The sequence below is a fragment of the Apodemus sylvaticus genome, chromosome 6 (genome assembly GCF_947179515.1).
Source record: "Apodemus sylvaticus chromosome 6, mApoSyl1.1, whole genome shotgun sequence".
NCBI classification, from domain to species: Eukaryota; Metazoa; Chordata; class Mammalia; order Rodentia; family Muridae; genus Apodemus; species Apodemus sylvaticus.
The window spans coordinates 141,268,789-141,295,270 of NC_067477.1; the positions used below are offsets into that span (position 1 = coordinate 141,268,789).

The 26,482-nt window shown below is 46.6% G+C and overlaps 1 protein-coding gene across 1 annotated transcript; it reads left to right on the forward strand.

Annotated features, from left to right (window-relative positions):
• Nucleotides 1-1,541: 1,541 nt before the first annotated feature.
• LOC127688022 (myoferlin-like) lies at nucleotides 1,542-26,457 on the forward strand. Its single transcript, XM_052186765.1, is given in 11 exon segments — nucleotides 1,542-1,601; nucleotides 17,745-17,918; nucleotides 18,363-18,471; nucleotides 20,061-20,138; nucleotides 21,692-21,873; nucleotides 21,967-22,125; nucleotides 22,244-22,342; nucleotides 23,264-23,430; nucleotides 25,153-25,323; nucleotides 26,072-26,234; nucleotides 26,443-26,457. Coding segments are annotated over 11 exon segments (1,377 nt in total).
• Nucleotides 26,458-26,482: the final 25 nt, after the last annotated feature.

The window sequence follows — 26,482 nt, forward strand, 5'->3', positions numbered from 1 at the left end:
TAAGAGGTGCTCGCCTCTATCTGCCATGCAAAACAAGGGAGCGTTATGAAGGAATCCCTCTTGTAAAGCCATTGGTCCTGGTCATCAGCCGCTACCCAATGCTTTCGTGATGCTGCCGCTAATCTATTTGGGAAGTTGGCTGGCTGGCGAGGCAGAGCCTCTCCTCAAAGGCTGGCTCCCACGGAAAATATGCTCAGTGCAGCCGCGTGTGTGAATACAAACACCGCCAGGCGCTTCTTCCAGTCAGGCAAGATGCAGCCGAGAACTCTGCTCACCCTGCGCGTCCTGCTGTCCCAGGTAGGGAATGTGAGCCGCAGCCAGCGCGCTCCCACCAGCTTTCTGCATTCAGATCGCCCTGCTCAGTGATGGCCAAGAACGATCGGAGGGTCGCGGGGCTTCTGCTAACCGCCGTGCAGAAAAACCCGGCTAGCTCAGATGGGAGGTCCACCCCCCCAGCTCCGATCCTAGAGGAGCCTGGCTCCTCTTGCTGGCTGGCTGTGTGTGTGTGTGTGTGTGTGTGTGTAAGCTCATTCTGGGGAGGACAGAGGCTTTTTGCAAGTAAAGGCAACATCCAGGCTGATATCAAGTGGGCTAACTTTGGTTCGCCTCCTTCAGAGGTTCATGCATCGGATATACGCTCCTTTCGAGGCGACTCCTAGGGATTGTGCTTGCTCCGTAGCCCAGTGCCTTAGCTGGGGGAAGAGCCATTCGATTCAGCCGTCTGCCTGGCTGGGAGAGGCCGGAGCTGGCATCACTGACTTACCGGGGCGCTCGTCCTCTCTTCGTCCAGCTCGGCTGGCGAGCTGCAAGGCACCTCCCGCCAGCGGATCTCCGCAGCCCGGCTGCTGCTGTCTTTCAAAGCAAGGCACCCGCCGCTCCCGCTTTGGGAGTCTTCCGGCTCTCCAGCTTCCGGCTCACAGGAGCCAGAGCACGGTCCCCTCTCCATAGCTCAGGCCCACTACCCCAGCCCTTGGGTCCAGACAGCAGGAGCTCCTGCCCTAGCCCAGGCTGCAGCCTCTGTTGTCTTCCCCCGGGCAGGCGGGTGGCGCTGAGCACAAGGAAAAGTTCAAGCCTCCTTACCATGCTGCAGCTGCCTGGCAGATAACCCTCCAGATCGCTGCGGTGCCAGGGCAAGGTTAGGAGAGCCGGGAGAGGCATGTTGGGGCTCTCCTCAACCCGGCTGAAGCTCGGAGATCCCTGGAAGTTTGGGTGTGGGAAAGCAATACTTAGGGGACAGGCACTGGAGGCTGAGGGGGCACGCCCAGCCCTCCTCTGGGGACTGAAGCTCCAGGGAGCCTACTAGCTCAGTCCATCGTCCTTTTAGACAGCCTCTAGGACCTAGAGCTGGCAGTGGGTGGGTGCAGAAGTGTAGGGCCATGCAGAGAGAACAGAGGCAGGGGTGGGGGGGGGTTATGCCCGAGGCATGGGTGATGAGTTTCTAGGCAGGATTCTTGGGTGCCAGTAGAAGAGGCACAGGGTTGAGCACGAAGTGGGGAACAGGAGAGGAAGTCAGGGTTCTGTAGGAAGCCTTCTAAGGGGAGATGGCTGCTGTAGAGGAGCCGGCACCTCAGAAATGCAATGACCATAGAAACGACCCAAGGGTGCGTGGGCATGTGTGTGTGAGAGTGTGTGTGTGTGTGTGCGCGCGCGCGCGCGCGCGCGACCATACCAGGACCCTGAGTAAGAGTAAGATGCTTCCTGCTGGGCAGGCTTTTCTGTCCTGACTTCTGACATCTCCTTCAGTGGACACACAGTCCCGGGGAACACAAAGTTGCTGCTCTTTTCTACCGGAGGTCTTCGAGCTGGTGCTCTAGGGCCCTGCTGTGGATCCTATGGTTGCTTCGGAAGCAGCTTCCCACATCTCCAGGGCTCTAACTAACCCTAAGGCAGAAGGTTGTGTGTCTCCTAACCTAGCAAGGTGGGGCAGAGCACACCTGGGTAGAAAGATCTAGACTGATCCTTCCTGCCCTCTGCTGCTACTAGACCCCAACGTGGGCAAGTTGTTCTCCCTAACAGAGCTCCCAGGCTCTTCGGAGTAGAAGAATCTATTCACCCAGCAGCCTGGGGCTGCTGGGTGAATATGGCAGCGTGCAACAGGCAGCCCTAGGCAGTGCATTTCACGAGTCCCGCCTCTCTGGGAGCAGTTGGCATCTGGGGCATGAGCTTTCGCCTTACTCTGGACTTTTATAGTTCTCCTCTCTTAGTATGTATGTATCAGGTTCCAGGGTTCATCCAAACGGATGCTTTTCTGTGGGCAAAGCAGACTGTGGGGGAGCTCCAGAGAACCTGTGTGTGTGTGTGTGTGTGTGTTGGGGGGGAGCTAGGGGCATTGTATGGGGTATCTCTAGGCAACCAGTGTGAGTCTTCTCCTGCAGGGCCAGCTGGCACAGGTGACTTTGAAAGTCCACTCAGTCACTTCTGAACTAGAAATAAGTGGCCATCCCTGCGGAGCCTATCTCTCACTTTGATTGTGTTGCATAATCAGAGCGCTCATCTGCATGAGGATAGTAACTGTTGTTATCTGGGCAGAAGCACCTGGAGGGGAAATAATCTCCACCCCTTGCAGGGTGCAGTTGAGTTCACCTACAAGAGTCTTAAATGCAGAGGGGTGGGGGTAGAGGGCAGGTTGTCTTTGTGCCTTCCAGAAAAATGAATGTGTGTGTGTGTGTCTCCGTGCTTTTGAGCCAACAAGCCCAACCCAAACTTTCCTGAGGTAGAAAGAAAACAGAGGAAAGACAAAAACAATGTGAAAAAGCATATTACTCACTGCCCTGCAGAGCTAGGGCAAGCCTGTGTGTGTTTTTCCAAGCAGTCAAACTACAGCAGGCACCGGGCCCAACTTGGAAGCTACCAGCCTCTCGCTGCTCATTTGCAAACTCATCACCTTCCACATTTGCATGCATTGGAGGTGGGGTAGTGGGGGCTTCTAAACAATATAGACTGGAAGACCTCTTTTCTCCCCCGCCCCCAGGGTGTTCTGGGAAAACCTGTCCCGGAAGTAGCAGCTGAAATTTGGCCACCAACACAAGTGAGCAGAAGTGTGAATTAGAAATTCCACTGTGGTAGGATTGCCCACTCCCAGGAGGCAGGACTTCCACCCAGCCCAACTTTGCACAATGCATGAGCAATCCCCCAAGAATTAATTTCTAGGGAGTGGCTCAGGTCTTGAGACTGTCCCTCCACAGAGTTCCCAGAAGTATTCCATGGGATTCTGTGCCATTGGTTTAAAGTGGAAAGTTCTCCCCGAGTGTGAGAGGCTTGCCTTTCAGGACTTTGAGTCTCAGCTGCTGCATTTTCTCATGTGGCCGTCACTATGCCCGTTCTATTTTAAGAGCTTGGTTCATGTGCGAAGCCTTTCCGAGGAGACTAAGGGCTCAGAGTCTGCGAGGGCACCGCCAGCCTGTGGCTCCTGCTTACGGCCGCCTGCACTAACTCAGAAGTTTTAGGGAACCAAGGATTCAAAGTGGTAAAAGTTCACATGTCTAAACATTATTATAAATATTTTTAGCAAATCCCAAAAATAGTTTTAATATACCACCAGGCTGCATAAGTGACCTGGATTTATGTAATTCCACCATGTTACTGGAAGCCGGTCTTAGCAGAAGGGCTAAGGTCTTCTTAGCAGATCTTCCTCTTCTACCTCCTCTCTTCTAGAAGTATCCTCTGTGTGTTAAAGTAAAATCACCCATTCCCACTCCCAACCCCCAAAATTATGCCCAGCAATGGTACTGTCTTCAGGAAGTAGGACTATGACAATCACTTGGAAATTAACTCTCTAGATGAAAGGAGAACTCAGGTTTTCAAAACCTCATCTCTCCTTTCTGTCTAAAAGCACAACTACCCGAGGAGCCCAGATAACTTCTATTTTGTGGAAGTCAAGAAAAAGACAAAGCTATGCTTTTGATTCCTACCTGGCTGACAGGCACATTATCTTAACAGTCAAAAATCGTTCAGTGGTTTTGTGTGGGTGTGTGCGCATACACATGCCCATCTTTGTGTGGTTTGATCTTGTTTTGTACCTGATGAAATTTTTCTCCAGAAGGGGGCTCCATCTACAGCCTTACAAAATCCCGAGCCTGCAGTTCTCATTCTGGAGAATTCCTGTGAAGCAAAGCTTGTCTGTCAGAATGAAACTCTCTTTATTCCGGATTCTCTGCTACTCACTGTCCTGGATGGGAGGTTCTATCATTCCCCATTGACTGCTCATCCTTCTCTCTTCCCTTCTTAGTGCTGTGGCCTCTGTTCTATCTTCACTCCTCCTCTACCCTTCCTTCCCTAGAAGGGTGGGTGCAGGAGTACATTTTCAAAGGACTTTGCAGACAAGTCAGTCTGGGCTATGATGAAGTTTGGACATTTCCTGACATTTTGACTTTGGTTGGATCTGGCTTTGTTCTTTGGGCAGCAGAAGCAGAAACCATTCCTTCTGGGAAGGAAGATAATTTTCCCCCAAGATACACACCACCCAGAAGAGTGAATCCCCCCCAGCACCTCTTGAAAAGGAGAGGGAAATATTCGTCTGTCATCCAATCACAATCATCAGTCGGGTAGAATCAAATCAAGTAGCCAGAGGCTTGGGCCCTCCTTCCATTTAGCTGTCAGCAAGGTGTCCAGATGCCTTGGAGAATTTGGCCTCCTGAGGAACGCTGCCAACACAATTCTCCAGAGCTTGTCTCCTCTGCCACCACAGATATGGGATGGCGGCTGTATCCTTGGGTTAAGGGTGAGAATCATCCTTCCCTCTTGGGTTAAAACTAAGGAGGAGAACTGGCATCTGAGACATCTCCCCACATAGGCAGGGCCCAGTGGGGGAGGTGGATTGGGTGATTAGCAGACTCGAGCTCCTGCCATCTGCTTGATGGGATCTGTCCCAATGTTTCCACTCTGGCTTCTGGACAGGACTTGCAGATAGGCAGTAGTTCCTGGTCTGCTTGAACCCATGGGGGCAACTGGTGCTCAAATCTTTTAAAATTCATGACATCGATACCTTTGAAAGATGGTCCAGGCTTCCTGCATTTCTTGAAAACTCAAGCGGCCCTGGCTATTTATTTGAGCTCTCTTTCTATGTGGTGCTGGCTGGCAACAGCTGAGACACTATTGCCCTTTTGGGGCAGAACCTGCTTTACAATTGGCCAGAAACCTCCTCAGCCCCTATCTGAAGCACAGCACCCACTATAGGAATTCCACCTAATTGAACCTATCACTGAATGATTCTGCTGTCATAAACCAAGGCTCAATGCAATCAATGTGGATAACTTTTTAGTGGTATGCTACTTTAAAAGGAAGTTGTGCAGGCGTGGGGTATTGGTCCTGAGGGTAAGAGTGTTTGTTGTATAAGCATCAGGACCTGGGCTTAAATCCCCTGAACCAATGTGCCTGAAACCATGGCTCGGTGACAGATGGAGGCAGAAGGATCACTGGGGCTTGGTGGCCACCATCCTACCTCCAAATTCAGTGAGAAAACCTATCTCAAGGGAACAGGACAGGGAGTAAGGAACAGGGCACTCTATGCTCTCCTGTAGACTCTGAACAACTGCACACAAGTGTGTGCACTCCCCCCCCGCATGTGTATACACACACACACACACACACACACACACCACCACCACCACCACCACCACCACCACCACACATTCACATAATAATAGTGACACACAGTAATGAGGAGGATAAAGGGGAGGAGCGGTGACTTTTGGATCCCCGTGATGAAATACACAGATGTGGGTGTGAGGGCATCAAGGCCACCCCTCCCCCCAGAATATTATTATCAGTGTTCTTGGAGATTAACAGTACCCAGACTGAGGCTCCACTCACTGTAGTGACACACAGACCAGCAGCAGCCTGCAGCGCTGAGTCACTGTGAGCCCTGGTATGTTAGAGATATGATATGTTGCACCCTCCACAGCCCCATGCATCAGCAGCCAGAGGGGCAGGAGCGGGAAGCAGAGAAATCACATTCTTAACTGCAAATACAAAGCAGAGAACAAACTTAGCAGAGGCAAGGCTAAAGAACCCAAAGCCTGCCCCAGTGATATACGTCTTCAGCAAGGGTACCTCAGCTCCCCAGACAGCACCACCAACTCGGATCCAAGCGTTCAAACCCCAGAGCCAGTGGAGGCTGTTCCTCCTTCAAACCTGCACGCTGCTGGTGATGTCCCACGTCTGTCTTGAACATTTGATACCCACCGTGGTCTTGAATACAGTGTCAGTGCTATACATGTTTTCTGGCTCCACAAACATTACAGTAACTTGTGTGTGTCTCATCCACTGTACTGGACAGGCCTCTGAGGACTCTTGTTTGCCATAGCTATAACCCACAGCTCCCAAAGGAGGGTAAAAATAACCACACAATCCAAAAGTAAAGTGATTTTTTTTTCACCTTGAGCCAAAGTCAACTTCTTGAAAATTAACATTAGCAACAGGCATGTTTCAGCATGTCACATCTAACATCAAAGACATCATCCAGTGTCACAGATCTTCTGTAGAGGCACAAAGACTCTGTGTCTCCCAGATGAATAAAAGCTGGGCTGGGTGGAGGGCAGAAGCCTTGACACATCATGCCCAGGGAGGGCCAGAAATGAGCTCATCCTCCTGCAGAGCCTGGGGATGTGCAAAGGAATGTGGCAGCCTTCATCTCTGCCTCTGGTCTGAGAGGCTGTTGCCTCCCTCCTAGGTGGAAGAGTACCACTTGTGCCGTGTGATCCAGGACAGAGATGGTAGCTATGTACTCCCGAGGCACATGCTTTAGAATAGCTGTAGAATCTAGAGCAGTGATGGGTTGGGTTGACTCACCCTCAACTGCCATGAGCTGTGGGCATCTGGGGACATCTGACTCAGAGGTGACAAGTTAAAGCCTATGGGCTGGTTCCTGACTGAAGCATGTTTTTATAAATAGTTTCCTGGGACCGAAGCCACACCTCTTTCATTTATAGAATGGTTATGGCTGTTTTGTGTTTTAACTACAGTGTTAAAACTGCCTGACCCTCAATGCCATCTGTCTCTTTGCAGAAGTCAGCTGGCCCTTGGTTTAAGTCAAAATTGCAGGCATAGAGACTTTTCAAAGGGGTGTGGTGAGGATTTCAGCCACCAGAGACTCTCCCTCTCAGGCCTCAGGACTGAAATAAGTGGCTCTTAGGAGAATTCAGTTTGGACCAGCATGCCCACAGATACCTCGGATTTCCGTGGTGGTCCAGTGTGTTCTGTGTAACAGTGGTGTCTTTAGGGTCCTGCTGCTAATATGGCAGATTCAGTTTCTGTTCTCTCGGGGCTCTGCTTGGCAGGGGGGATCAATATCAATTAATGAATAATTTAAAAGCAATGCAACCACTGTGAAGGAAAGCAACACAGTTGTGTGAGGTCTCACCACCACACATATTGTGCTCGTCCAGTCTTTATCTTTGGCCTCAAACTGAAATATCCACCCCATGATGGCACATATTGCTGTCATCTGATTCATCCAAGCCTGTATTTCTGTGGCTCACAACAGGGCCTGGCACAGCGTAGGCACCCAGCGAACACGAATGGATGAACAGATGGATATTGGGAGTAAGAAAGGCATCAGACCCAGATCAAAGGTCTAGGAGACTTGTCTGACAGCCTTGTGATGGAGCACCAAGCTTCCGGACAAAGGAGGGGTAATGAAGCTCAGGAGAAGGTGGGCATGGGAGAGGCATTCCACATGGAAGGATAAGTAAAGCCTCTGTGCAGCAGGGGCCAACCCAGCCTAGACTGTGGTAAGGGGTGTGGCCAAGAGGTAGCAAGCCTTTGGGCCTTTGTTGGTCACTTCAAGAGTTTCAGTGTTTGTTTCAAGTGATGGGCAGCTATGTAGATCGCAAGGAGTGACACAGTCTGATTTCAACTTTCAAAAGGACATCCAGCTTCAGGGTAGCAAATGTCTGGAGGGGGATATGACTGGGAGAAGGTATTATGGGCCTGAGCTCATGGAGGGGAGGGGGGGACAAGACACTTGAGATTAGTGGACCAGGGCACTAATGGGGAGGGCCTGCAGGGTATGGGGGTGCCTGGCTTAGACATGTCAGACAAGGGCTGAAGGGGAAGGAATCCTGCTTCTGTTCTGGATTTTTAAATGGGAACTTGCCGTTGTTCAAAGAGGAGCACAGGCACTTGAAAATAGCTGAGTCCCTGTGTGCCTGTGTGTTGTGGGGGTGCTAGCCAGACAGTACAGTGCATAGAATTGCATTGGATGCCAGTATAGGGGTGTCTGCAAACCCTGTGTATCCCTGGCTTGGGGATATGCACCATAGGAGACTGGATATGTCCTCCATTGGAGTGGCCCAGGTAAGGTCTCTTCAATTAACCAATCTCTGAGATTTTTTCATGCAAAAGATATTTGAGAGGAACCTTGCCAAGCCTTTTTAATGGTTTTGTGAACATTCAATAAGCAGTGCTAGAAATATTTCTAACACAGAGCAAATAATGATCTACCACTTCCAGAGTCATTTGATGAATGCTAGCAAGCCTGTCTTCCAGAGTAAGGTGTGTCGGCAGTACCTTCCACGTTCTGAGCCCAGGATAAGAATATCCAACAGGGTGCCAGGCAGTGGGGCTCTGCCAAATGCCTAACAACTGCATCTCTCTTTCTTTCCCTCTTTCAAAAAAAATCTAAACCATGTGGTTTGCACCATTTGACCATTTCTGTAGTGTAAATACTCCCACCGTGGGTGGTTTCCACCTACCAATCTGTAAGTTCCCTAAAACATCACAATGGCTGTCTCAGAAGTTATTATTAACTGACTCCCACACGCCACAAACTGGGAAGCTATTTCAAGCCTTCATCTCATTCACAGTGCAACCTTTAGCAAAGGAGCATCAGTGATCTCATTTATAAAATGGATCAGCTCATGTGGTTCAAACAGGCAGAGGGAAAGATGGGTGTGGTGGTGTGAGTGACCTTGTCTCAGAAACAAAGAAACAAACAAAATAAGCAAATAACCTTAGTTGACCCAGGTATTGTGGCACATGGCTATAGTCCTGGCACTCTGGAGGTAGAGGTAGGAAGCTCTCTGTAAGATCAAAGCTAGCTTGGTCTACATAATGAGGGCCAGGCCAGCCAGGGCTACCTAATGAGACTATCTTAAAACCAGATGAGAACCCCAAGGAATGCCAAGGTGGATGGTACCTGAGGGAAGGGGCATAGCTTCTACATGCATATGAATGCATACACATATATGTACATGAACCTACACAAATAGGTACTTACATGTCTGCTGGTTCACACACACACATACACTCATGAATTTGGAGCTGCAGAGAGGCCTGATAAGTGGTGAAGATACTTACAAATAACTATGGTCACGATTGCTGGAAAGAAAACAGGCTTCCTTCCCCCCATTCACCCACCACCCACCCCAGCTTTTCCTTTATGTAGAACTCCACTGCTATGTTATAGGCCCCCATGAAAGTCCATGGTAAGTTCCCAGAGCAGCATTAGGACAGGTTTGAATTTAGCTCTCATTAGTTATGGAGGCTGTATAACCCTTAAAACTTCCTTGTTATTCAAATGTACAGGCATGATAGTTAACTCAGTGTCTTGGTTTGAGTTCTCCCAAATAGCAATGGAGAGATACTAGGTTGGGTGCCAAGGATTACTCTGGAAGGTGAACCAAGGTCTTAGAAGTGAGTGCTCAGAGACAGAGTGACGGAATGCCACTAAACCAGTGTTGACTGTGGCATTGATCTGATACTGTTATGGAAAACAAGCTCATGATTGCTGGGGTCTGTACAGGAAGACTATGGAAAATCTGAATCATCCATCTGAAAGACAGACAGATAAGTAGTTGTTGCGTGAGCTCACCTGCTGGTGTTCTCTTCCTGGTGCCTCTGCTACCATGCAGTCCTCTGTATTTCTCTGGACCCTTTGCTGCTCTGGTGAGCATCTAAGGTTTGGGAGGTTCCTGAGCAGAAGAATGGAGAGGCATGCAGGTGTGTGGAGTATTGGTCTGTACCCTGGTATGAATATATGGTATCCCATTTACTATTGTCAGGAGTTCCTGGACCCCCACCCTCACCCCCTGCTCCCCAAATACAGCCAATAATGGAAGAAAGGACCATGGTAATGGACATTTCTTTTTAAGATTTGTATCTATCTATTTTATTTTTATTGTTGTGTGTGTATGCATGTTTACTTGTGAGTGGGGACATAGATGTATATGCATATTTGTGTATGGAAATGTGTGTGCATGCAGATGCCTGAAGCTGACACTGGTGTCTTCTTTGACCAGTCTTCTCTTTGAGGCAGGGTCTCTTGCTGAAGTCAGAGTTCACCAATTCTGCCTCATCTAGCTGGCTAGCTTGCCCTGGGGACCCCATCTCTGCCTCCTGAGTGCAGGGATTACAAGAGGCCAACATACGCACTTGGCTTTTATGTGGGTTCAGGGATCCAAATTCTAGCCATCTTGTTGAACTTCATCAACTGAATCATGTCCTCATCTGATGAGCATTCTACTGAGCTTTCTGATTTGGGGGTGGGCACGCATCTCTAGATACTCCTTTCCCCGCTAGAAGGTGGCACTGGGTGAATGCCTTGGGTTGCTGCCTTTGCCTTGTTTTCGATATAGAACATTTCCCCACTCCTTTGAGGTAATTAATAAGTAAACAAACTGAGGTGAGAGGAGTGAACTGTGGCTGTCTTTAGGGTAGCAAATGGGAGGAAAATAAGGAATCTGAAAGAAATGGCCCTCACCCACTCGTTCAGTAAGTCATCACTGCCAAGTACCTGCTAAGTGTAGCACCCTTCAAGGCACCAGGAATGTAGATGTGAAGAAGGTAGACCAGATATCTTTCAGTGAATAGTCACAGTGACACAACTGAGCAGGGGGATATATGCTGTCTATCATGTGGCAATGAGTGCTATGAAGTTTTATAAGGCAGGGAGAGAGAGAGAGAGAGAGAGAGAGAGAGAGAGAGAGAGAGAGAGAGAGAGAGAGAGAGTTGCCTCTCCTGTTGGCTCCTGGGTAACAGATTACTATACTCCCATGTTTTCTTAACTCACTTCTGTCACCCTCTGAGCCCTGTGATTATGTGGTTTACTTTCCAAGTGATGTTATGAGGCTGTGGAGAACAGAATTGGTGCTCTGTGGATAGATGTTGAACAATTGGTGTCAATTGCAGCCTCACATCCAGCTCTGGACTGTGGGTTGGTTGGTTGAATTCATCTAGAGAGATTCCACTTTGTTATTGTTGATTTAATTCATCTGGAATAATTCTAAATTGGTATTGTTGACATACAATGGAGTTGAATTTTACTCAGAGGTTGGGCTATAAAGTCAGGGTTTAAAGCAAACACAGAGTTGTCATTAACCTTGAAATCTTTGAAGTTGCCCATTAAAGTGCAGTGTGCGTGGTTTTGTGTATGCAAGCCTGTGCTGTAATCAATATGGAAAAATGTATAATGCATGCAGCCATGTACAGTGCATAACAAAGAATACAGGCAAGATATAATTTCACAACACTTAATTGCAGTAGTGACATTGTTCTTTTTCCTTCTGTTCCCCCCCACCACCCCCTTGAAAGAACTAGATTTGTGATCGTTAATGTGTGTATGATGAGACTCCTTGCATTCATTGAAGCTGGGCTCCTAGTCATACCTTCCACCCCTGGGTTTGCACCTTATTTTTATTTTTTATTCCAGCCAGCCTTTCAGTAAGGGCAGGAGAACTGCAAAGACAGAAATAATAACAGCATTAAAATGGCGGCTGTCTGTGTGGTATTGACGATGGGTGAGGAACCCTCCCTGTGTGGTGTTGACTATGAAGGACCATCTCCAGAGCTTTGAATGGGTCAGTTTACCAAGTCTTTGTAATGAAGAATCCACTCTGACTCCATTGCCCATATGGGGAAGACCCTGGAGGCCCAGTAAAGGTCACACAGCTTTGGGGTAGAGATTCAAACTCAGTCTCAAAAACAAAAGGCCACATGTCATGTGAATCTATGCAATGGAAAGAGCTGTTCTGTAACCTACAAAAACAGAAAGCAGGTTAGTGGTTGCCTAGGGCTTCAGAGAGGCCAGAGGAAGGGACTATGAGGATACAGGGTTTCTTTGGGATCATAGGAATATTTTGAAATGGGATAGTATTGGTGATTCACGCCCACCAGTGCTATGAACATATTACCTAAGCCCACAGCAAAGTATATTTTGACACAAATCATGCCGTATTAATTGTGTCCCAATGAAGTGTGAAGTGTGATTAGACAGAAAACCAAGCAATTCTGGATCATAGTTGTCAGGGCACAGGGCTCTGGGTGCTTGGTGCCTGCACATAGGACATAGGACCTTTGCTGCAGGCATGCGTCATGAATGGATCCACTGCACTTTATTTCCACAAACTTGGTTGCTGCAGAATATGACTGTATTCGTCACCCTCCCTCATTGTTGGCACCAAACACCTGACAAGAGGCAACTTGAGGAAGGAAAGGATTATTTTGACTCTGTTCACAGGCACAGTCTATTGCTGCAAGGTGTCATGGCGTCAGGAGCGGAGGCAGCTGGTCACGTGGCATTAACAGTCAGGAAGCAGAGAGAGATGAAGCTGTAATTCAGTGTGCATTTATCTTTTTGTTCAGTCCTGGAGCCCAGTGCAGTCCATAAGGTAGTGACCACCCACATTCAGGGTGGGCCTTTCTGATTTGTTTGAACCTTTCTGGAAACACCCCAGGCAGACCCAGTAGTGTGTTGCCCTGGTGATTCTGAGTCCAGTTGACCTTGGAAACTAACCACTGCACTTTCCTGTTCCCTCCACTAGAGAGATTGAGAGATGGTGTGAGAAACTTGGTGCTGGCAAGGTGGCAGCACTAAGATGGAGAACTAGATAGTGCGGGCCTGCATCTCACTCTTGTTGGAAGCACGGATTTTTCTCAGGCTGACTTCATCCAATTAAAGTCACCTGTATGACCCGAAGCAGCAGGTAACCTAAACCTAACCCTAACACTAACCCTAACCCTAACCCTAACCCTAACCCTAACCCTAACCCTAACCCTAACCCTAACCCTAACCCCTAACCCTAACCCTAACCCTAACCCTAACCCTAACCCTAACCCTAACCCCTAACCCTAACCCTAACCCTAACCCTAACCCCTAACCCTAACACTAACACTAACCCTAACCATAACCCTAACCCCTAACTCTAACCCTAACCCTAACCCTAACCCTAACCCCTAACCCTAACCCTAACCCTAACCCTAACCCCTAACCCTAACTCTAACCCTATCCCTAACCCTAACCCTAACCCTAACCCTAACCCTAATCCAATGGAGAGCCCATTAGGAACAAAGACAGGGCTCTCCACTAATCTTTTGCTGACTTGTAAAATCCATTAAGGATCCTCTTCATCCACAGGGTTCTTAGCCCAGCTCAGGCTCTCTGTCTAAAGGGCTGACAGGAAACTTGGAGGAGGAAGAGGTTCCTCACCCCAGGCAGCTCAGGAAGAGTGGGGCAGAGAGGAGGGCTTTAGTAGGCCCATGCATGGCAAACACTGTGCTAACAGGTTTTGCCCTTTGCCCTTCTCCTCCTTGCTAAGAACCATTAAATTGCCCAAGGTAATTTCTCTTATTTGGCCACTGATGTTCCTGAGACAAAACACCAAGGTTCAACAGTCAAAATTCATGGTTTGGCTAACATGTCTGTTCAGAATTTACTAACTCACGCTAGCACAGGCTCCCCCCACCCCCACTTTTCCCCTTAAATCCCCATTCCTGCAGAAACATCTTCTCTTGCTTTTTTTGCTTGAACTTGCCTGTTGCTGCCTCTGTAGCACCCTTGACCAATATGTGCACACATACACACACACACACACACACACACAGAGAGAGAGAGAGAGAGAGAGAGAGAGAGAGAGAGAGAGAGAAGAGAGAGAGAGAGAAAGAGACTGCTCACTGATTGCCCCTCTTGGGTAATAAATCTCCCTTATGCTGAGAATTTAGTGTCTGGATATGTCCTGTTTCAATTCTAGGGGATCGACCTCCCTTCCATGAGGGCAGGAAGAAGACAGAGGAATGAACTTGGTTGGCATGCTATAACTGGAATTATGCTCAAGTTGATACCATTTTAGGGAAGGATTTAGGACCTACCCAAATCAGCATGAGCCATGGCCTTATGTCAGTCAAAGACTCTGACAGACTGAGCAGTGATAGGGAGGGAATCTGAGCCTCATGTGGGTCTTTTGCCAACAACCAGCACCTCTTACTTTCCCACTTAAGGATACCCCTTCCTAACCCTCAGGAATCTGCAAGTTCCAGGCTGCCCACACTCTGGAGATGACTCCCTTTTCCTAACAGATGGGTTAGGTCTTTGCACGCGTGCGCGCGCACATGTGTGTGTGTGTGTGTGTGTGTGTGTGTGTGTGTGTGTGTGTGTGTGTTTAAGTACACAGTGACTGAGTCACTAGCCATGTGCAGTGCAACCAGAAAGAGCTGGTCTCCTGGCCAGGCTCAGTTCAGTGTGTTGCCATGTATGACTTTATAAAGGCAAAGCTTAGGAGCTATTTGTGCCTTCCTGGGTCTGCAGCCTCAAGGAACAGGTGTATTGGGACAGGCATTAATGTCTGGGGACATACAACTTCAGAGCTCGGGACAGCTTGTGATGGCACCTGTTAGCTTTGCCTAGTTCGTTGTGTGTGTGTATCCTACTCACTGAGTCACCTCTCCAGCCTTATTCCCTATATCTTAAAAAACAAAGATGTATTTTATTTTTATTTTATGAGTACAGGTATTTTGCCTGCATGTCGGTTTGTCTACCACATGCTTGCCTGGTCCCAGTGGAGGCCAGAAGAGGGCATCAGATCTTCTGGAGCTAGAGTTACAGACTTGCTAACTGTCATGTGACAGCTGAGAATCAAACCCAGGTCCTCTGGAAGGGCAGCCATCTTTGTCCCTGAGTCATCTCTCCAACTCTCTCTGTCTCTAGTTCATAAACATTCCAGAGAATAAGTAAACACACGTGAAGGTTTGATTCTGGTCTCCTTGGTCAGTTTTCTTGGTGTACCACCATGTAGTATGCCTTGAAGAGACACTGGGGTCCACAAGAGAGCTAATAACGGTGGTAGAGAATATAGCTGCAGAATCTGTTTTGGGAAACTCTGCAGTTTCCCAGAGAAGAAAGCCAGGTAGAGGTCAGTGCCTTAAAAATGGGCATTTCTGAGACTTAAGAACATATTTGAGCATTTAAAGAGGGGCTCTCAAGGGCTGCACACTCTTCCCAAATCCCTGGGTATAAGGAAATCTCTAAGGAAAGTTGTAGTACACACAGTAGCAAGCAAGCTGCCAGCATCTCAGATATGGGCCTCTAGAGATCTGTTCTTAGTTGAGAAGCACCCTAGAGCCTCAGAAATAGTCTCTGGTCTGAGCTGAGCCTCTGGGGGTGGACCCAGAGCTCTGTGTCTGCTGTAGTTTGGAAACTAGAAGAAGCTTTTAGAATGTTTTTGGGTTTTGTGAGCCCATCCAGAAGAATCCTTTGGGTGTCATTTGCCAATGCCTGGAGATGCTCTTGACATCTCTCATGATTGAAAGCATATGAAGTGAGGTCACAGGGGGCAACTGCTCCATCCAGGCACTTGGCAGTCATGTCTGGAGACTTGCAGTTTGGAGAGGGGAGTACTGCTGATAGGTGGCAAGCAGAAGCTAAAGACATTGTTCAGTACCCTAGAATAATAAGGAACAGCCCCAGAACCATGAGATTCTTCATTGCAACCCAAATTACAGTCAGCCAATTCACACCAGCCCCAAAGCATAGCTTCCTCAGTGTCCATCAAAAGCAAGGACCTTTCATCTTTCCCCACCCTGTTATCAGCTGGGGCCAGCATCTAAAGTAGGGTCTGTGGAAAGACACCTGGCAGCAAACTGCCAACTGGGTTTAAGTTTCCAGAGGACAAGTGTGTTCTCTGGAACTCATTCACTTCTAAGCAAATAAGGAAGATGCTTTGATGACTCCATAGAGTATGAAGAGAGCACAGGTGATTTATTATGAAGAATTAGAGGAATGCTAGGATAAGGTTGCAAAGTTGGGGCGAAAGTGGTTAGTGTGAAATATGATGCTATCTTCAGGGTCTCTGCATTATGGAATAAAAATTATTTGCATCTCTAATAGACAAAGTTGTTGACCAGTTGACGAGTGACTTCACAAAACCCGACATTTAATCAGAGTGAATGAGAGAAGTCAGAACTGGGCCTCCACACAGCCTTTCTGCTTTAGCCACACTTATGCAGTGATCTTTCTCAAGTTTTAACACTTGGAGATGAATACATGGAAGACAGCTGAGGTCTAGGCAGTAGGAAGAGGAAGTTACGGGAAGTCAAAGAATGGTGAGGTGGTGTTTCTTATCTGTCTTGAATGATCCATTCTGGGTGCTTCTGGTTGTCACTATGAGGTATCCCTTAACACTTTCCATTTAGAAGCAGTAGAGAGGAATTCTGCAGGTCGATTACACGTATGGTTGGAAGGAGATAAAAATAGCAAGAGATCAAGTCCACAGTGGGGAAAAATAGAACCTAGCCAAGAGAAGTGATAAGCTCGAGAGGAACTTAAGTCCAGATTCAAAGTAGAAGCAGTCATAGCATGTTCAGGAGGCAATGGAGACAGCTCTGAGAGCCAGTCAATGCAAATGCACCATGGTGAGATTAGATTGGTACAATGGAGTTCATCACTATTAATAGTATTATTGTTATTTTAGCCACAAGACCTTCTGTTTGCTTCCGGAAGTACCTGGAAGGACACTGTGGCCATTAAAGAGTTCAGAGACCAGTCAAGGTCTTTTAATCCCAGCACTTAGGAGGCAGAGGCAGGCAAATCTCTGGGTATTTAAGGAAGCCAGTCTCCAGGACAGCCAGGGTTACATAGTGAGACCCTGTTAAATCTTGGGGAGGAGAATTATGGCTTGAACCACATCCTTGCCACTGGTGACCTGGATGGCCATCTGCAAGTAGCTCACATGGGTTGTGGCCCTGTTAGGAAGCACTATCCAGACTATCACAAAGGAAGATAGAAGATCACATGAAATGTGTACTTTATGTTTATTTGAAGTGGGAAAAATTAAAGACCATACATGAATAGCAACCCTACACAAAGCTCTTGTTTCTGGATTAATCAATAGTTGTCAGTATTATTTTCCATTTATTCCATCTGGTTAACTTGTAAGACACTTAGATAAATTTTTGGCCAGTCAAATGCCAAATACATGAAGGCAAAAGCCACACTACCTTTTTGTCCAGTTATACCTCAGCCTCGAGGACAATCTCTGTTGTAAAACAGAGCATGCGCAAAGAAATCATATTTAACATAAAAGTACTGTACTCAGTGATTAGCTATCACAGAAACAATAGACTCTGAGCTATCACATCATTGCTAATAACAGCAGGCATTTAGCATAAGCAGAATATTTAAATCTTAGAAGATGTTATCATTTTACCCATATGTAAAATGCAGATGGTAATTCTTTCCAAAAAATGTCACAATCATGTGTTCTCAAAAGCAATCTGACAAAGAACCCACTCTCAGTCACACCTGTTTCTGAATGGTCACAGCAGTTGCCTGGTGCCTCTCTGTATTTCTGTAGTCCCTCAGTTTTGCCAAGTCAGAGATCCCCTCTAGTTCCTTTGCTGTATCCCTGGCTCCTCACCAAGAACTTGACAGAGAGTGGATTTTTGGGGACTAAATATTTGTCCATTGACCAACTGGTCTACTTTTTCAATATGAGGAGTATTATTATGCATCATTAAACGTTGTACTACTATTTTAGGCCAGGGAAGAACTTGAAGATCGGGAGGGCTGGGAATATGCTTCGCTAATCGGCTGGAAATTCCGCTGGAAACAGCGCAGTTCTGACAATTTTTGACGCAGGTGCTGGAGGAGAAAAATGGCTCCTTCTGAGACACACGGCACGGCTGCCATCTTTAAACTTGAAGGTGCCCTTGTAAGTAACCAGAAGCTGGAGTGTGATTGATAGTGGTGTAAGGGAAGTGTGTGAGTTAGGTAGAAAGCACAGCCAAGCCCAGAGAGGCTCTGGAACCCCAGTGCCTTCACAGCTGCAAAGAAGTTGGGGGAAAGGTATACAGCCTGAGTGTCCAGTGAATCCCAACTTAGGAAGAAACCACACGAGAGAGGTCCTCAGAACAGCAGTGCAGACACATCTCTTTCTCCCAGCATTTTTCTAGTATATCTGCCAGGGCCCTGGTTTCAGGAAGCATCTAGTAATTTTGCAGGAATGGATGGCTTGGTTGATTACGAAGATGATATGATGGTGATTGGTGATGAAGTTGGTGGTGATGATGATGATGGTGATGATGATGATGATGATGATGATGATGATGATGATGATGCTAATGGCAACAATGACAAAGACTTCCTCCTGCTTTAGGGGGCAGAAACCACAGAGGATGGAGACGAGAAGAGCCTAGAGAAACAGAAGCACAGCGCCACCACTATGTTTGGAGCAAACACGCCCATTGTTTCCTGTAATTTTGACAGTAAGTTTTAAGCACGGCTGTGAACTCTGTGTTTGTCACTTTTATCTCTAGAAAACTCTTCAAATCTTCAAATATTATATAATACAGCTACATAGACGAAGGAAACTTCCTATTCCTTCACTTCATGAAGAGTATTCATAAAATGCATTTAAAAAAACTATATCATATTTGGGATGAAGAATGACCAAATTACTGGTCTTAATTTCTATTTATAATATACTCATTGTGGCTAGAAAATGATAAATTATTATTTGAATTATGGGCAAAGGGTTAAAATTTTAAGGAAGATCTGATCTCAATGTCAGCCTTCAAGAATTTCAAAATGTTATTAATAGTGGCATATGTTTACATAGGACTTAAAATGTACTAGATATTCAAGCATTCACAGTTCTGAAATTCATGAAGTCAGTCACAATACTTTATTACCCCTCAAATAGTGTGTATCTATGTATCTGTGTATCCGTGTATACATGCATATATCTTCTGTGTACATACATGTGATACAGTGTACGTCAGTGTATGCATTAGTAAGAAGAGTTTGGACATTTTAAAAGTCAGAGAAAGTCTGAGCAGATAACTATCCCAGATATAAATCTCACATAGCACTGAGACCTTGCTCAGTGACTGCTAGAGATCAGGCTCATCTGAAAGTCTGTGATGAACAGCTGTGCACTAAACCTAGGAAGGCCACAATGGGACTAACATTCCTCTGATCGCCAGGCTGGCATCAGGATTGTTCTAGCAGTTATTTATTTGGTTTCATTTTCTCTTTGGAGGCGGAGTTTCTATGTGTAATCCAGGTTGCTTTGACTTCTTGCATGCTGGGATTATAGGTGTGCATGCACCCCAGTTGGAATATAGTAGTTAAAGTACACCCCCATTACACTCATCTGCCTCCTATCTGTATAAAATCTACTTTATGACTCCCTGCCAAGCCCACTTTTAAATCATCTAACAGACAGACAGACAGGCATGCATGCATGCATGCATGCATTCATGTGTTGATGCTTAATTTATATTTTAGGCACAGTAACAAATAAAGCATGGCAACTAATGATAAATAGTGAAGGTATTAAAATGCACTACAATAAAGTGGCCAGTACCATTGTTATCATGCTTTGGGCCTTTATTAAAATAAATCAGAGTTACTTAACACAAGCACTGCAGTGCTATTTACATCAGTCAGCTTGTGAACTGCAAGAAGGAACTACTGAGTGACTTGCAGGCAGGCAGTGACAGATACACTGGACAAATGCATGATCCATGTCCTGAGTGAGGGGCAGCTGGGTGCTTGGAGACTGGTCACGCTGTAGCGCTTACAATATGAAACTTGTGCATCATGTATGTCTGGACTGTGCTGTTTGGTGTTTGTGACCTGAGACTGATTACAAGCAACTGAAACAGGAGAACAAAGCCACAGATGTGGGGACTGTTGTCCTTTTATATGAGAGCACGTGTGGGGATCATGTGTGCTCTCTGCCATGGGGAAATGGGCCCGATTGGCCGGTGTGTCTGCAACATGCATCATCTCCAAAGAGCTGAGAAAAATCCAATTAACAGTTTCCTGTTTCTCATCACCTTCCCTTCAGGAGTCTACATCTACCACCTGCGCTGTTACATTTATCAAGACAGGAACCTCATGGCTTTGGACAAAGACAGCTTTTCAGGTGAAGGGGAAATCCCTAATACTATCTAACACAACAGACTAGATTGAATCTACCGCACACCAACTGGTATCTTGTTTTGTTTTCATTTCCTACAATAAAACCCTTTCCATATAAAGACAACTTTGGTATGCTTGAAGAAAACCACCTAGCCATTACTAGAGGAATTACCAATTGCTTTAAGAACTGTTGCTAGGTGCTAGAGATAGCCAGGATACACACGGCCCTAAAACGCTAATCATCACTGGTTGAGTGTCAAAGTGCCCTGAAGAGTAGCTTTTGGCCTCCTTTTGTGTGCATGTGGAGGCTTTTTGCTTCCTCTGCTGCCTCCCCCACCCTCCCCCCACCCCTCCCCTGGCTACCTTTCTAGCACTATGTAACTCTGAGGCTTCAACTCTGGTCCTCACATTGGTAGTTCACATGTTTTTCTGGCTATGCTCTGTTGGTGTGAATAGAATAGAGGCTATACGGGACTATTTAGGGACATTCCACTGTGAGACCTGCAAGCCAGTAACACTTCCCTGGTTCTTCTGTGGAAACAGCTCTTAAAGCCCTTATCTGACAATATCATGCACAGTGTCCGTTCTGATCCATGTCCCAAGAACTCCTCTTACCCAAGTCTTTGTGAATTATTTTCTTTGCTAATAATATGAGGCCAGATTGTCTAGATCTGGTCTAAAAATTAGATCAAGATTATCCTATTCTGTAGAACAAAACTTCAAAATGTTTTTGAGGACATTTTCAAATAGTATCCACCAGGGGGCACTCCCTCACTGTAGATCCAATCAGAATTCTTAGAAAAAAGTCTTCACTGAGGTTTTATACATAAAGCTCTAACCATGTTTCTCCCAGTTGGATACAAGATTTATCAGTGGGGAAAAAAATAAAAAATAAAAAACTACTGTTATCATGTTGCAAGCTGTAAATCCTCAGAGCAACTAAGCCTTTCTGATTTACTTACCACTATATTCTTGAAACCTGGCACTCAAAGATAAACATTCTGTATAGATAACGGTAGAAGAAAAAGCATAGAATAAACTTTATCAAAACAGAAACAAAAACATAAAAATAACTGGTGTTTATTGGTGACATTGACAACAGGCCCTGTTCTAGGCTGCTCCCCATCTTCATGTCATCCCATTTTCTACCCAATAGGAAAACAGATATTACTTTCATGGCAAAGAGGGAGGAACCAAAGCTTAGGAAGATTGAATCATTTTCTTCCAAGTTCATGGGGGCACAGCACATCAGATGTGTTGCCTGGTTGCAAAGATTGCATTCTAGATGATGTATGTGAAAGTTTGTGGATGAACCTTGTTGAGGAGAAGTGCGCTCCAGAGAGGCAATCCTTTGCACACTGTCAGGGCCTCCTGTTAGGCGTTTCTCACCAGGATGCCATCCTCTGTGGTGTCCTGCTTTCTGAACTCCTTGTCTTCAAGGGGTGGTGAGAGCACAGGACCACTATGTCCAGAAGAAAACACTTTGGTTGAAACGAGCTGTTGTAGGAATCCGACTTCTCTGAGACTCTACTGTTAATATTTTTTTTCTGTCCCTATATCCATACGCTCATGTCTCCTTCCTCCATCGAAGCAAAACCACTGAGGTCATCCACTCCACCCTAAATCCCACCTGGGACCAAACCATTATATTTGATGAGGTTGAAATCTTTGGGGAGCCCCAAACAGTTCTCCAGAACCCACCCAAAGTTATCATAGAACTTTTTGATAACGACCAAGTGGTAGGTAATCTGGAAGTTTAAGGTGACTTGGGGATATGACAGTAGTGTGCAGTGCTGTGTGATCAGGAATGCGAGTGTGGTCTCCTTCTCTAGGGCAAAGATGAATTTTTAGGTCGAAGCATTTGCTCTCCACTGGTGAAACTGAACTCAGAAATCGACATCACACCGAAGCTTCTCTGGCATCCCGTTATACATGGAGTCAAGGCCAGTGGGGACGTCCTGGTCATGGCAGAGCTGATTCTGAGGAACAAGGTATCGCATTGTTCTTGCTCATGGATTTCTTGAGGAGCTGCTTAGAGCGTCTCAGTCATTCCGGGCCCTCTTTGCCTTAATGAACGGGAAGTGCTGACAGCCTGCATTTATTTCACAGGATGGCTCCAACCTTCCCATCCTCCCCTCTCAGAAAGCACCAAACTTGTACATGGTCCCTCAGGGGATCAGACCTGTGGTTCAGCTCACTGCCATTGAGGTATGTGTTCTCTCCTAGTTCTACTTGACCAAACCAAAGGGTGTGGCTAAGAGCAAGGGCCATTAATGTAGGGCATGCATTGTGCTGAGAGCTTTCTTGCTGTTTCTAACTTCCTATAAAATCTGCTCCTCGCCTCCCACCCCCCTAGAAATAGTCATAGAAAATGGAAATCTTAACAAAGCAACAAGAAGCAGATTTCCAAGATTTCTTTTGGGGGGAAATTCACCAGAGGAAAAAAGATAACCCAAGCAAAAGTGCTGTGTGAACAAGGAGAAGGTCTGCCTAGGAGGCAGGGGTGGGGGTTGGGGGAGGGAAGCAACTGGACATTGGAGACAAGGGAGATAATTAGGGCAACACAGGCTGGTGGTGATAACCTTGTGGCTAGATAGACGGGATGCTGATAAGGATGCATTGTTATCCTCTGTCTTGCTGGGCGTTCCTGAAAACAGACCCAGGGACCTTCAAACAGCCGCTCCAGTTTGGAAGGCTTGAAGGTCACTTACCATGCAAGAGGTTTACACTTGGTCCTCCAAATTGCCTCACAGTAGATCACATGAGTCCAGTTCACAGATGAGATCTAGAGGTGCTGACTGACTCATCAGCACTGACAGCTGTGCTGCTTTGTCTTTAGCTATCTGACAAAAGGGAAGGGCCAGAACCGCTTTCTCTGTGTGTCCACAGGCACTTGAAGATAATATGCACTGGTATTTTAGACAAATGAGCATCCCTCCATACTAAAGACTGTACTGTGCACTGTGTAATGTGATTGTGATTGGATCTTTCCATATGTGTATTTGTGTGCATGTGTGTGTACAAATGTGTGCATGTGTTTGTGTTCATGTGTGTGTGTGTGTGTGTGTGTGTGATGTGGGTGTGTAATGTGTCAGGTTTACTTCCCTTCTCTTTAACTTGTTTCCCCAGATCCTAGCTTGGGGCTTAAGAAATATGAAAAACTACCAGATGGCTTCCATCACATCACCCACTCTCGTGGTGGAGTATGGAGGAGAGAGAGAAGAATCGGTGGTGATCAAAAGCCTCAAGAAGACACCCAACTTCCCAAGTCCTGTTCTCTTCATGAAAGTGGTACAGTATCTAGACTGTGCACGAGCCCACACGGAAAAACCACTTATAAGGGTGGAAAAACCCAGCCTTACAGTAAATGTGTCAGAGACTTCTCCCTCCTTAGAAAAAGTGATAAACAGCCCCAGGGACAGGGAAGTATCTATGAGCAGTGCTTGCTTCTTTTTGGTCACTGTTATAGGCCCTTAGTGAGCCCCTCAAGGTGAGATTGTTGACAGTGCAACTGCACACGGACCAGAACCTTCCTGCTAGAATCTGGATGTCTAGGGAAAGGACAGTTGTGGATGACTTCAGTGCGGGTGATGGGGCATGGCTCTAGCAGTCTGTGACTGAGTCCATGCCATGGAACCTTCTTTGACCCTTTGAAGTTTACCTCCTGTTATCAGAATTGTGAGGCATCAGGTGGGACTCGCACAGCTCCACCTGTTATAACTAGAGCAAGTGGAAACTGCCCAACTTGTCCATTTTGAAAAATATTAAATTCTTAACTTTCTTAGTTATCCCTGGAAGTCCTGGAAATCACGCAAGAGTGTAACAAGAAAAAAAGGAAGGCCAGGGGAGGAGGAGACTGCTCACAGTTTTTCTGACAGCAAAATAAACTGAGCATCTGGAATGAGAGGGATGTACGGGAACAATGCAAATACCAGAGCAAAGCCCTGCCTGTCTGCTGCTGACACGTGTACCTCAGCATCCCCTGGACCACACAGTCCATCCCTACCCCTGCATAGAACGGCTGTGGGATGATTTCTTTGTATCTCTGAAGAATTTACATATTAATGTAGATTCTATAGACAAGTTTTGAGGACAGAATGAAGTCTGTGGCAGGACCAGAGGTCCGGCAGACCCCCTCCATGGCACAGGACACAAGTTCCTGTATGCCCCTGCATCCTTCTGAGGGAGGAGTCAAGTCATTCTTGGGGCAGGGGTCTCTGATGAACAGAATAAGAAGGGAAGTGGGGTACAGAAAAATGGCTGTAAATAAGGTGCCTTATCGATCTTCCTGGAGTGAGGAGAGGGTATCCCAGGTGAAAGATGATAATGCTAAAATTAGCAGTATAATGTAATATTGTTATAGTACTAAGTTTTAAGCAACACACACTTACTGAATGGTTTCTCAGCATTTCTTCATTGGATGTTAGAATAAAATAGGTGATTTTTTTAAAGATTTATTTCTTTTATATATATATATATATATATGTATACATATACACATACATATACATATACATGCATTCTCTGCTTTCATGCACACTAGAAGAGGGCATCAGATCCCATTACAGATGGTTGTGAGTCACCACCTGGTTGCTGGGAATTGAACTCAGTGCCCTTAACCGCTGGGCTGTCTCTCCAGACTGTGATATGCATTGTTATAATCATTTCACAGAGAAGAAAACAGAAGGGCTAAATAAGTGGCATAGCTGGGGTTTGAACACAGGTATTCACCATGCTTTTCTCCTGAGCAGTCATGCATTCCCTCGTCGTCACCCTATACTAGTGTCTCCTGTTTGTAACATCTCCCCCCCACCCCCACCCCTCCACCCCCGACACACACACACACACACACACACACACACACACACACACACACACACACACATACACATACACACACACACACAGTTGTCTTCCCCCAACACTGACAAGGCTTGGCCATTCTTTGTTTTGAGTCTTGGTTTCTGGAGCAGCCCAGAAGGCCCCTGATGGCTGTGTGTGTGCACTCCTTTACTTAGAATGTATGAGCTGAGCTGCTACTTGCCTCAAGAGAAAGACCTGAAGATCTCTGTCTACGACTATGACACCTTCACCCGAGATGAGAAGGTGGGAGAGACCACCATTGATCTGGAGAACCGCTTCCTTTCCCTCTTCGGGTCCCACTGCAGCATCCCTGAGCAGTACTGTGTGTAAGTTGCTTCTGTGTGAGTGGAGGTTGTCTGCTTCACCGAGGCTCAGACCTGGGGAGGCTGGGGGTGGGGCTCTGCCTCCCTCAGTGTGGCGTGGCTCTTTTGGTCCATCCAGTGTCACTTTGGACAGGATTATCTGGGAACAAAACCAGGGCAAGCATACTTCCTCATTTATACTGGAGTCTGTTGAAATGGTGGTGCCTGGAGCAGTAGAGTGCCCTGTGTGTAACTCAAGTATCAGCGCTCAGAGAAACACCCCCTCTCCTGTTCTTGAGATCCTGGGGTTAGCGGGTGTTATGGTAGGGATTCTCTAGGCTTTAGGAAGAGGAATTGATTCATAACTATCAATTATCCCCCCCTAAGGATTCTATGATGCCCATCATCCCCCCCCCCCCCATGATAACCCGTGGCTAAGCCCTCGGTGGGACAGCATGCCACTTCTGGTATTTGAATTTGCCTCTATGATAGCAATAATCCTAGATTCCTCATTTTTCTTGAGGAGGGAACCAGACACAAAAAAAATAGACATGCTCTACAGAGTGAGTTCCAGGACAGCCAGGGCTATACAGAAAAACCCTGTCTCGAAAAAACCAAATCCAAATATTGCCTGAAGCCAAAGCAGTATGTGTGTTTTACACCTCTCTGGGAGGCAAAAAGGGTAAACATGTCCCTCCCCAGTTAGATGAGTGTGCTGGGACACACGTGTATTTGTGTGGAATTTGTGCACTGTAGTGTCTGTCATCCACAGTTCTGGAGTAAACACCTGGCGAGATCAGCTGAGACCCACACAGTTGCTTCAAAATGTAGCCAGATTCAAAGGCTTCCCACCACCAGTGCTTTCTGAAGATGGAAGCAGAATCCAATATGGAGGACGGGACTACCCTCTGGATGAGTTTGGTGAGCGCAGAGCTGTGAGTTGTACCCACAATATAATATCTCATTTCTGTGCTGCATTTGGGGGAGGAACATGAGTCAAGGCAGCACCTTGATGGTTTTCTGTGAGACTGTATGTCTGTCCTTACCAAAACAAAAACCTCAGTGTGGGAGGGAATTTTGTCCATCAGGCATCACAGTGGACACATTTTCTTATCTGTCTTATGTTTTACCTGTTCTTTTCAGATCGTAGCCATTTGAACTTGAACTCTAAAGTCCTAATAAT